The 13057-nt window shown below is 47.5% G+C and overlaps 1 protein-coding gene across 1 annotated transcript in view; it reads left to right on the plus strand.

Annotated features, from left to right (window-relative positions):
* The window catches only part of TSHZ3 (teashirt zinc finger homeobox 3), a 78768-nt gene extending 66036 nt beyond the window's left edge, over positions 1–12732 (plus strand). The window contains exon 2 of the mRNA XM_003416382.4: positions 7140–12732. Coding sequence (XP_003416430.2) covers positions 7140–10345 — 3206 coding nt within the window. The 3' untranslated portion in view covers positions 10346–12732. The remainder of the gene's footprint in view (positions 1–7139) is intronic.
* The last annotated feature ends 325 nt before the right edge of the window (positions 12733–13057 follow it).

Raw genomic sequence — 13057 nt, forward strand, 5'->3', positions numbered from 1 at the left:
CCATGAGAAGGTACTCAGGACCCTCCTGGAGGAGCAGGTCTGGAATCCCACTGAAGGAGTCAGTGAAGGCTCTGTCTTGGCAGCCCACACCACATCCCAGGAGCACGCAGGCACTCCCGTACTCCTTCTGGGTGATTCCCTGACTCTGGGACCTGGAGCATCGGCCTCCAGAATAGAGTCAAATCCCCTTTCTACTCCACTGACTATCCTGAGGGCTCCCAGCAGAGGACTGGGGGTGAGAAGAGGCCTCTAAGTGCAAGTCTCCCATTTAACTTATTGGAACTCCAGTTTTCTTATCTGCAAAGTGGGATCTTTTAATTATCCGCTTCCCAAGACCATAAAAAAAAAAAAAAAAGACCATGGAGAGGATCAAATGCAATACATACCAAAGTGTTTAGTACACACCATCCACATATTATTTAGAATTGTTTTTTCATTACTTTTTTTTTTCCTGAGGACGTTAGGCTAGAAAACTTTGTAGAAAGCTTTTGTAAGTTTGGGAGATTTTATTTCTCATGAATGTGCATCTCTACCCAAAAGTCCCAGTTAGTTCCACTCGTGCCAAGTCCTCTGGTTCATCCCATTGTCTGAAAATGTGTCCTTGGCATTAGGTTCTCCAGAGACCCATTGCTGTCTTGCTGTTTTGAGCACTTGCTCTTCGTTTGAGGGGCAGGGAATTGGAGGTTGACGTAGGGGAGCAGTGACAGCAGTTCTGCAAGGACCCATTGTGAGAAGGAACTTTTCAACAGAGTGATTTGGGGAAAACCGAAATGCAGGTCCCCCAGCCAGCCCCTCATTTGCTAGTCTCTGCTCCTGCCTATTCCTTTGCACCTTTTGCAGCTGCTGGTTTGGTGTGAGTGAGAGCTCCCTCCCCCTCACAGCTGATCTGCCTCTGCCATTGGAGCTAGCAGCAAAGGGTTCTGTTTTATTGTCTAAGAGAAAAGGCTAGAGGATGTGTCCTTGAAGAGGGGTGTTTGGGTGTGGGATGGCTCCAGCTTGATGGGACCACCAACTGGGATGTTTCCTGCCCTTCTCCTTCCCACCTAGAAGCCCACCCTCATGATGTGGCACTGTGAATATACTGCTAGCCATGCCCAGAGAGACTCTACCCTGAGTGGATATAGGTTCAGACGCTAACACTTCTGCTTTGCTCTGGGGCTTGACCAGAGTCTGGATGTATATGAGATGTTTTGGCAACTATTTAAGACGTTTGAAGAAGTCATGTACGATATCCACTGATTAATTCATTTATTCCACAGATATTTACTGAGTGGCTGGCCACTCTGGTCCAGACATTAGGGTTGTAGCAGATATCAAGGAACCTGGCCTTAAAGTCTGCTGGAATGTCTAGCTATAAGCAGGTAATTTCAGGGGTGTGCCTTGTAACGGGAAAGGTGAGGATGCTCAGAAGACAAAAGGTGGGGTCAGAGAAGCCCCTCTACCCCCCCCCAAATTGACTTTCACCTGTGTCTTCGGGAGTGGTAGATTGGGCCACCCTACCCTTCTCTGCATATGCTCTGGGCTTTCCAGAATGAAGGCAGCAGGGGAAAGAGAGGCATGAGGGATCTGGAAACATTCTAGAAACTGAGAAAGGCTGGAGAGGAAGAAGGGGTGAGATGGTGGAGGACCTTTGGGCCACTTTGAGGAATTTGGACTTTCTTCCAAGCCTGATAGGAAGTCACTGAGGGTGTTAGGGAGTTGGGGGGGGGGTGACATGACTAGCCCACTGTTTTATAATGATCCCCGTTGGTAATGTGTTGAGAACAGGTTGAAGGGGCTGGACTCAGTGAGTTCATATAGGAGGGGTGAGAGGCACTGGTCCCTGGACCAGGCTGGCATTACATCAGTGGGAACAGGGAGAAGGGACAGATCCTGTTACAAAGGCTAACATAGTGGCCTCAAATTAGCCTCTTTTCAAATGAGACAGCGAGTGTCGATTGCTTGCCTACTATGTGCAAGACTGTGGAGAATAGGAGACTGGTCCCTTGCCCTCAGAGAATTCAGAAGACAAGAGCATGCTGACAGTTAAATAGCAACAAAGGGTTCAAATAACTGTGCGAGATGATGGCAGAGTTGCCCAAGGCCACGCACAATTAATCGTCAGGTCCCTGCGTGGACAGCGGCCCCCAGCGGAGAGACCACTGAAGGCTTTTTATCCAGACCTGCCCACCAGCTACTTGACCTTTCAGTGTCCTCGTAGTCAGTGACTGGAGACATCCAGCCCTCCCCTCCTTGCTTGATCCCAGGCATTCACTGTCCGAGTGCCTGGAACTTCTTCCTTCCATCCAGCCAGGGGCATTGCTCATTAGGTTCAGTCCAGAGGAAGAAAGGACTAAGGAGTGACTCGGTATCTCAGTATCTGTGAGGAACCAGTGCCCACAGCGAATGCACAGGAGTGAACAGGTTGACACCTCCGTCCTTTACCCTTTCCTCAGAAAAGCCGTGAAGTGACAGACGTGTAGAGAAGGCAGAGCTTTGCAGACCTTTAGTCCATGCTTCTGTGCTGTACAGAAGGGGCGATGGAGGCCTGGAGAAAGAAGAGGTACTGCTCAGAATGCAGGAGATGCCCTGGCGCCTGTGACTGTGCCATTTTCCGCATTTGTGGAATGTGTGAGCACTTCCCACCCCGCAGTCCCCTCTGCCATCTCTCTGCGCCAGATTCCACCTGATCACAACTTTGTGAAGTTCGGTAATGAAGAGTGGTTATGACATTCTCAGAGGAGTTCAACTACCGCAAAGCACAATGGGTAGAAGTCTTAGGCTCAACCTATGGAAATTCTTTTCCTAGCCGGGTTTGAAAAGACGACGGCCATCTGAATAGTAGTGAGGTTCCTAGCACATTTAAGTGTACTTGCGAGTAGCTTCAGAAACTATGACTCAGCCAGGTGTGGTGTGGTGTGGGGTGGGGACAGGTCTCCCCAGGAACCAAATTCTCTTGGTTCTGGAACTTTGTAATTGTCCTCAGAGTTGGGTTTTGTTCCCACCAGAGAAGTTGGCCTTATTTTTCTTTCAATATTAATTTCCCTTTGATCATCAGACTGATGACATTCTGATACTGCTAGGCAGTTTTCAAAGCATCTTTGAGTATATTGGGGCCCGCCCAGGGTGGGAGCTGCTCAGAGAAATGATACTGTATGTGGAGGGGTGCGCTGGCCAGCCTGCTGTCCACCCCGTGCTGTATTGAAGCTCCTGTGGAGTCTCCTTGCTCTAGGGACTTCTGTTCCTGGGTGGGAGGTGGGCCAGCAAAGCAGCTAGCTTTTTACTCTTAGCTGGTAGCCTCCATGCAACAGGAGTCCCTGGATGGTACAAACAGTTAACACACTTGGCTGCTAACCAAAAAGTTAGAGGTTCGAGTCCACTTAGAGTGACCTCAGAAGAAAGGCCTGGCAATGTGCTTTCAAAAAATCAGCCACTGAAAACCTTATGAAGCACAGTTCTACTCTGACATATATGGGGTTGCTGTGAGTCAGAATCGACTTGATGGCGACCGGTGTTTTGGTCCATGTCACAGTGGGCTCTTTCAGGTCAACTATTGGCCCCCTGCTTCCTCTGGCTGCCTGGTGTCCTCCTACAGTGGCTATGAGTGGGGTCATTTTTGGATTCCTGCCTCTCCTGGACTTCATTCAGTAAGGGGAGCAAAGAGGCCAGGCTGTGGGTTTCATGTTGCAGACCTTGGCTCAGGGGGACATCTACAGGAGAGAAGGGGCTTTGGTACCTATCCCTGTTCACATGGAGCCTGGGCTTTTCCTTGAGTCTCAGTTGTAAGGACACAAGCCATTGGATTTCTTTCTCCTTTCTCTGACAGGTTGTTCAGAATGAGTCCCTTTTATAGAAACATTATACATGGGGGTGCCCAGTGCATTTCTGTAGACAGTGGACTGTGTCTAGTTCAACCCACCTCCCCTGATCCAGCCCCTCACCCACAGGCTACCCCTTCAGACTTATCTTGGTGCCCTGACCTCTGTTACACTCTGAACCCCAACTGGGGAGACCAACAGTCCTGGTTTGTCTGAGCCTAAGGCGTGTCTGGGGTCATGGAACTTTCAGTGGCAAAAAGCAAGACAGGCAAGTCATTCTACCCTCATCTGCCCCACTCCCCAGACCTGCCAGCCCCATTGGAGTTTTCAACTTCAGATTTTTAGATGTTATTGTTAGTTGCCATCAAGTCAGCTCCAACTCATGGTGACCCCACGTACGACAGAATGAAACATTGCCTGGTCCTGCACCATCTTAAAGATGGTTGGTATGCTCCGGTTCTTTGTTGCAGCCACTGTTTATTTTCAGTGCTTTCCGACCAAGGGGCTCATCCCCCAGCACTGTATTGGATAAATCCTGCTGTGACCCATAGGGTTTTCCTTCCACGATTTTCATTTCCAGAAGTGTGCTTCAAGTCGAGGGAGGGTGTGGAAGAGAGTCTGATTTTTTTTCCTCCCGTTCCTTTTCCTTTTCCAGCACGTGCATTCCTATTCTTCATTGTAGCACACAAAGGTGCCTCTCCTGGCCTGCCAGTTCATTTTGACCCCGGCCAGAATGAAAGCGCCCTTTTACCATTTTTATATCATCTCTAAGTGCACGCCTGTGTCTTAGTCATCCAGTGCTGCTGTAACAGCAATATCACAAGCGGATGGCTTTTACAAAGAGAACTTTATTTCCTCACAGTAAAGTAAAAGTAGGCTAAAAGTCCAAATTCAGGGCATCAGCTCCAGGGGAAGGCTTGCTTTCTCTCTGTTGGCCTTCTCTTCAATCTTCCTCCGGACTAGGAGCTTCTCCTCGCAGGGACCCCAGGTCCCGGCACTGCTTTCTTAGTGGTGTGAGGTCACCTGTCTCTCTGCTCACCTCTTTCTTTCCTATTTCATGTTTCAAAAGAGATTGGCTTAAGACACTACCTAATCTTATAGACCTCATCAATATAATTGCCGCTAATCCACCTCATCACACCCTAGTGATGGGATTTACAACATATAGGAAAATCACATAAAATGGTGGATAATCACACAATACCAGGACTCATGGCCCAGCTAAGTTGACAGATATTTTGGGGGGGACACAGTTCAATCCATGACAGCTGCAAACTTATGGTTTACCCCAGCACTTCAAACCTCAGCTGACATGAGGAGGTCACAGGACAGAGAAGCCGCTTTCTACTGGGCATTGGTAAAGGACATTCCATGGCTCGTGCTCAAGACTCCTCCTTCATAGTGTGCACATGAGCAGAAGTATTCTTACCTCTAACCTGGGTGGCAGAAATGGTTAGGCGCTTCACTAGCCAAAAGGTTGGTGGTTGAAAACCTTTCAGAGGTGCTTGTGAACACAGGCCTGGCAATCTGCTTCTGAAAGCTCACAGCCTTGCAAACCCTGTGTAGCGGTTTTACTCTGCACACATCGGGTTGCCATGAATCAGAATCAACTCCACGGCAACGATCAACAACAACGCCCTGAGGCGAATGGATGTGTCTGGGATACTCCTCCATCCAAGTTCACTAACGTCTCTGTTGGGACATCACTGCTGTGGGTCAGTTTACTAATCTTGGTGCTCAGAGGGGAGGCTTGGGAATGAAAGAATCACACTGGATCTGGAAGGAAAAGCTGACAGGAATCGCAATCTGTTTAGCTATAAGGGAGCCTTATGTATTTGAGCCCCTTCACTGTTTTTTCTGGTGTGAAATTCATCTGGGGCAAGAGGTGGGGCGTGTCTTTGAAGTTATGGACGCAAATTTTACAAACAAAGCTTCTCTTTATTTTCTAAGGTTTTTTTTTTTCCCATTTTGTTTTGTTTTTTACCAACCTTGCAATTAAACGCTGCAATCATGCCTTTCACCCAAGCACTTCTCCACGGGTCTTCTGAAGCAAACAGGTATTTAGGAGCTGATAGGCAGAGGCAACTTTTTCTCGCCTTCTTCCTCTGCCTTAAAATTGTTACTCAGCACAGGGCTGGCCACACCTAATTGTTCACAAGACCACCCAGATGGCAATGTTAGAAGAGTTTCATAAGAATAACCTGAGTCCCCGAAGGCAAGAGAATGGAAAAAAAAAAAAAAAAACACCCTGTTTTCTGTTAGCATGAGTGGCCTCTCAGTTCTGCATCTCTGGATGTGTACCTTCTAGAATCCTCGGTGGCTTGGGCCTGTCCTCCACTCAGGAAGTGCTTGCTGGAATTACATCCCCAGTTGCATTGCTTCCAGAAAGACAGGATCCCTGTTGGATGCCCATGAAGCTTATGCTGAGTAAATATTGACAAAGTAGTCTAAAGAACAAACACTTTGACATTTGTAAGGTCCACTGGAAGGTCTTGTATATATTTATACAGCAGGATTGAGCCCTGCATAACAATTGTCCACAACTTGCTCTGACATACTTCTTCTGCACGCATAACGTATGCGTGTGAGGGGCTAAGACTGGCTGAATGTACGCATGGGAAACAGGGTCAGGGCTGGGTGGGAGTGGGTTACCTCCTCCCCCCAGCCATAAGAAATGGCACCCATCCCTGGTACGAAACTTTCTCTACACGTTTATGAGACCAGCTTTTCCAGAAGGAAAAAAAAAAAAAGCCACAAAACCTTGTTTTTAATTTCTTGTAATTGATGTACTTTCTTTTTACTTTGTAAGAATGTTATTGATGTTTTTTGTACTTTATATTTATTGAAGATTGAGTCTCAAAAAATGTAATGAGTAAAAACTGCGTGCTTAATTTAAATTGTGAATCTGTCTGTTAAGAAATGCATTAGGGGTAGGAGAAGCATAAGACATATTAATTGACAGACAGGAACTGCTGTCTCTGAGGTTGATACAAGTAATTTATTACTTTAGAAATGAATGCCACCTCCAGAATGTGCTTCATTAATTTCAAATTTAGTTTTAATTTCAAGCTGTTGCCCCTTGAGAAGAATAAGGTGGCAAATTATGTTTGAAGAGCAGATTTTTTTTTTTTGCTCCAAAGAAACACCGCATTTTAACTGTTTAGTTTTACAAGCCAATGTGCCTGTCTAGTTTCCTTCATTTCTTGAGAGCCGAGAAAATACTCTAGGTAAGATCAACTCTTACTAATGCTTTGTCTTTTCTTCTTTCTTCTTTCTGTCCTTCTCCCTCTCTGTCTTCTTTCTGTCCTGCCTGTCTCACTGTCCCACCTGTTATCATGGCAGCCTACGTTTCCGATGAGCTCAAGGCTGCCGCCCTGGCAGACGAAGACATAGACCCAGAGGAGAACGCAGCAGATGGAGAGCCCTCGGCCAAATACATGTGCCCAGAGAAGGAGCTCAGTAAGACCTGCCCCAGTTACCAGAACTCCCCGGCTGCTGAGTTCTCCAGCCACGAAATGGACAGCGAGTCACACATCAGTGAGACCAGTGACCGAATGGCTGACTTTGAGAGTGGCTCCATCAAGAACGAAGAGGAGACGAAGGAGGTCACCGTCCCACTGGAAGACACGACCGTGTCAGATAGCTTGGAGCAGATGAAAGCCGTGTACAACAACTTCCTCTCCAACTCCTACTGGTCCAACCTCAGCCTCAACCTGCACCAGCCTTCCTCGGAGAAGAACAACGGCAGCAGCAGCAGCAGCAGCAGCAGCAGCAGCAGCTGTGGCAGCGGCAGCTTCGACTGGCACCAGAGCGCCATGGCCAAGACTCTGCAGCAAGTGTCGCAGAGCCGCATGCTGCCCGAGCCCAGTCTGTTCAGCACCGTGCAGCTGTACCGGCAGAGCAGCAAGCTCTACGGCTCCATCTTCACGGGCGCCAGCAAGTTCCGCTGCAAGGACTGCAGCGCCGCCTACGACACGCTGGTGGAGCTGACAGTGCACATGAACGAGACAGGGCATTACCGCGACGACAACCACGAGACCGATAACAACAACCCCAAGCGGTGGTCCAAGCCCCGCAAACGCTCCTTGCTGGAGATGGAAGGGAAGGAAGATGCCCAGAAGGTGTTAAAGTGCATGTACTGTGGCCACTCCTTTGAGTCCCTGCAGGACTTGAGTGTCCATATGATCAAAACAAAACACTACCAAAAAGTGCCTCTGAAAGAACCCGTCACCCCTGTCGCAGCCAAAATCATCCCTGCTACGCGGAAGAAAGCGTCGCTGGAGCTGGAGCTGCCCAGTTCCCCGGATTCCACAGGCGGAACCCCCAAAGCCGTGCTGGTGGACACGAACGATGCACTTCAGAAGACCTCCAACCCTTACATTACACCAAATAACCGGTATGGCCACCAGAACGGGGCCAGCTATGCGTGGCACTTTGAGGCCCGCAAGTCCCAGATCCTGAAGTGCATGGAGTGTGGCAGCTCCCATGACACACTGCAGGAGCTCACGGCCCACATGATGGTGACTGGCCACTTCATCAAGGTCACGAACTCAGCCATGAAGAAGGGGAAGCCCATCATGGAGACGCCCATCACGCCCACCATCACGACCCTGCTTGATGAGAAGGTGCAGTCTGTGCCCCTGGCAGCCACCACCTTCACGTCCCCCTCCAACACGCCTTCGAGTGTCTCACCAAAACTGAACGTGGAGGTCAAGAAGGAGGTGGAAAAGGACAAAGCAGTCACTGATGAAAAACCCAAGGAAAAGGAGAAGCCTGGTGAAGAAGAAGAGAAGTATGACATCTCTTCCAAATACCATTATCTGACTGAAAATGACTTAGAAGAGAGTCCCAAGGGGGGTCTGGATATCCTGAAGTCCCTAGAAAACACGGTGACATCTGCAATCAACAAGGCCCAGAATGGCACTCCCAGCTGGGGGGGCTACCCCAGCATCCATGCCGCCTACCAGCTCCCCAACATGATGAAGCTGTCTCTGGGCTCATCGGGGAAAAGCACACCCCTGAAACCCATGTTTGGCAACAGCGAGATTGTGTCTCCCACAAAAAGCCAGACACTGGTCTCTCCACCCAGCAGCCAGACCTCACCCATGCCCAAGACAAACTTCCATGCCATGGAGGAGCTGGTGAAAAAAGTCACAGAGAAAGTTGCCAAAGTTGAGGAGAAGATGAAGGAGCCAGAGGGCAAGCTTTCTCCACCTAAGCGGGCCACGCCCTCCCCGTGCAGTAGCGAAGTCAGTGAGCCCATCAAGATGGAGGCAGCCAGTGACGGGGGCTTCAAAAGCCAGGAGAGCAGCCCCAGCCCCCAGCGGGATGGGTGCAAGGAGGGGAGTCCGCCGGCAGAACCAGTGGAGAATGGCAAGGAGCTGGTGAAGCCCATGACCAGTGGCCTGAGCAGCAGCACGGCCATCATCACTGACCATCCGCCCGAACAGCCTTTTGTTAACCCTTTGAGTGCCCTCCAGTCAGTCATGAACATTCACCTGGGCAAGGCTGCCAAGCCCTCCCTGCCTGCCCTTGACCCCATGAGCATGCTTTTCAAGATGAGCAACAGCTTGGCAGAGAAGGCAGCAGTGGCCACCCCACCGCCCCTCCAATCCAAGAAGGTAGACCACCTCGACCGCTATTTCTACCACGTCAACAACGACCAGCCCATAGACTTGACAAAAGGGAAGAGTGACAAAAGCTGCTCTTTGGGTTCAGTGCTTTTGTCACCCACGTCCACATCCCCGGCAACCTCCTCATCCACGGTGACAACGGCAAAGACATCTGCCGTAGTATCATTCATGTCAAACTCGCCGCTACGCGAGAATGCCTTGTCAGATATATCTGATATGCTGAAGAACTTGACAGAGAGCCACACGTCAAAATCCTCCACTCCTTCCAGCATCTCCGAGAAGTCTGACATTGATGGGGCCACTTTAGAGGAGGCTGAGGAGTCGACGCCTGCGCAGAAGAGGAAGGGCCGCCAGTCAAACTGGAACCCCCAGCACCTCCTGATCCTGCAGGCCCAGTTTGCCGCCAGCCTGCGGCAGACCTCCGAGGGGAAGTACATCATGTCAGACCTGAGCCCCCAGGAGCGGATGCACATCTCCAGGTTCACCGGCCTTTCAATGACCACCATCAGCCACTGGCTGGCCAATGTGAAATACCAGCTTCGAAGGACAGGTGGAACAAAGTTCCTCAAAAACTTGGACACTGGCCACCCCGTGTTCTTTTGTAATGACTGCGCGTCACAAATTAGGACTCCTTCCACGTACATCAGTCATCTCGAGTCTCACCTGGGCTTCCGCCTACGGGACTTGTCCAAACTGTCCACCGAACAGATTAACAATCAAATAGCACAAACCAAGTCACCGTCAGAAAAACTGGTGACGTCCTCCCCTGAGGAGGACCTGGGGACCTCCTATCAGTGCAAACTTTGCAATCGGACCTTTGCGAGCAAGCATGCTGTCAAGCTTCACCTCAGCAAAACCCATGGGAAATCTCCGGAAGACCACCTTCTGTATGTGTCCGAGCTAGAGAAGCAGTAGCATTGGCTTTTGATTAAAAGGACTCTGAGTTGCGTTGAGGGAAACTGTGGAAGGCACCTTCAGGCCCCTCCGTCTTGTTCTTGGCACACGTTCTTATTTTAACTGCAGAGAACCCCCCTGGGCTGGACTGTTTTGTATAACTGTATAGTGTTTAATAGAGGTGCATAATCAGCTGTTGTTCCTGGTAAAATATGAAGGTTAAAATGCAGTGGTAAGTGTTTGGAACTTTGTGTAAATGGGATTTAGTTGTGAGCATCTCTCTGATGCTTCAAGCTGCATGCATTGACAGACAGTTTAATTAAGCATTTATAACGAAACCGGGCACACTTTTTCCATGTGACTTGAGTGTGCTAGCATTTCTCACCCTTTCATCTTTAGCCCTCTGAGTACTTTGAAGCACTTTTGCATTAATTTGGTTATAAAATAAAATGAAATAATAATAATGTATGAAGCTCTGTTTTTTAAACTCCTTACCAGCTTAGTTATAATTAATAATACGAACCTCCATTTATGCAGGTCTGCAGGGGTCTAACACGCCTTGAAATTTAAAAGAATATTATTTTCACATTGAAACATAGATGTATATATTGTATAGATTTCAGACTCTCTTATGAAAAATGTGATTGTGGTTAAATGACTTTTTTTTTTTTCCTGCATCTATAGCAACAGTGTTTTACGTACCTGCTATGCTCTGGGCATAAGCTGTGCCTATGTATAGTGTATATTTCTTTTTTTTTTTTTAAGGTTTATGGTCTTTTTTTTTTTTTTTTTACCAGCAAACATTGTAAATTATACAGAAGATACCACAGATAGCATTTATAAAGTATCCAGAAACATTATCTGAAAGCAAAGTATGATTGTTTGTTTTGCTATACAGTACATCTATATTGGTAGAGGTTCATATTTAAATTATACATATTTATTAGCATCGTATTATCATTTGTTTTCAGCAGTCTGAATAAACGAGGCCAGGAAACGCATCCAAGGCAGGCATCATAACTATTTTGCACATGATTTTTAAAGGTATTTATTAGAAATCAAAGAACACTCAAAATAAACGCAGTGCTCAAAGGGTTAAGTCTATTTGCAAAGGAAAAAAAAATGAACAAAAAAAAAAAAGAGAGAGAACTTGTACTGTATTTCCTAAACATGGATAAAGCCTTTAAAACGTTTGTACTGTAATACTTTGCTTAGAAGTCACGAGGCGTTCTGTGATCCAACCTCTTTCACTTCTTTATAAGCCCTCTTGGTTGCTGTTCCATATTGTAGGATGCCTTTTTATTTCGACTGGTAACTTTCTGTTTGGTTCTTCCTAATTATTCTCCCAAGATCCTACACTGCAGCAGCTTTATCTTGAGGCTTATGAAAGGTAACCCGTGGTTACCGGCTCTCCAAGTGATTCTCTTCTCCATTTTTGGCAGTTGATTTGCAGAAGTAACTGACGGCTGACACCATACGAGAACCTATGTATAAAATATTGGCATGTAAACAGCACAGACACTGTATCGCACTCTGTGCCCCGTTTTGTTGTTGACAATGAAGCACCATTATGTGACTCTTCATATAACCCTTTTTTTCTACGGCAGCATTAAAATTGTCTTTTTGCTATAATTTTGTGTTGCATTCACAATTATGTCTGAAATGTGCTACGACTAACGAGCACATTAAAATTAAATTGTATGCGATCTGTTTATGACTGACTCGGTGGCTGCCTCTGCCAGGTGCTGGCAGTCGGAATCTGCACGTAAATCAGGGGAGTTTTAGTGAACTTTGGCGTTTGAGAGTAGGGAGCCCTTACTCAGGGGTGGCGTGAACAGAATATTTTCCCCAGGAAGGAAGATTTAAAAGAAAAGGACGAAATTCACATGAGGTTAGATTCTCCGTGGAAAAGTGGCATTATAAAATGTTGTGACCGGGTAGCAGAATTTCACCAGTTCTTCCTGTCACCTGTGCGGGGTTGGGGGCTGGGTCTCCCTTGTGGATGCAGAGAAAAGTCAGGGCTCAGAACCATTCAGGAGGCTGATGGGGGGAAAGATCTTTGGAAGACTGTGCGCCGGGTGGCTCCTTCCTGTGGACAGAGGATTGTCAAATAGAGCAGGGAGCCAAGTTGGGCAGACCAATTCTGGGGTCCACAGGCTCTCTCTTGTGCCAAAGAACCACAGATAAGGAGGGGAGGGGGACTAAACCCACATACAGGGGGAGGGGAGAGCGTTTATATGATAATCACAAGCTTTTATTAGCCTGGCAAATCATGCCAACAAAACGCTGGGAACATCACGTAAAATTGTAAAATACCTTTATTACTGTATTCAAACCACTCCTGCAGTTAGGCAGAACTGTACCTCCTAACCTAGAATTATACAAATGAGAGATGGATTACATCTGTGTAATACATAAAACACCTCAACTCAAAAAAAAAAAATACTATTTTATTAAAAATTTAAATTAAGCCCTTTCAGAGATGTTCAGCAACACGCCTACATTTTTTTTTTTTTTTTTCTTCCCGCTCTTCCCGGCCCCTTTTTGTCAAGATGATTCCCAAATTTCTGTCTCGCCTCTTTTTTCTCAGCAATCCATCTCTCTCGGGGATTGTAGGGAGAACCTCAACTACAGTTTAAAATTGGTTTTTGGCAAATCGAGAGTGCTGTACAAGCTATGGTTTTGCCTGCTGGGAGAGCGAACGCGCGGGCTTTTCCCAAAGGATTCATGGAA

Source organism: Loxodonta africana, chromosome 21 (genome assembly GCF_030014295.1).
Source record: "Loxodonta africana isolate mLoxAfr1 chromosome 21, mLoxAfr1.hap2, whole genome shotgun sequence".
Lineage (NCBI taxonomy): Eukaryota > Metazoa > Chordata > Mammalia > Proboscidea > Elephantidae > Loxodonta > Loxodonta africana.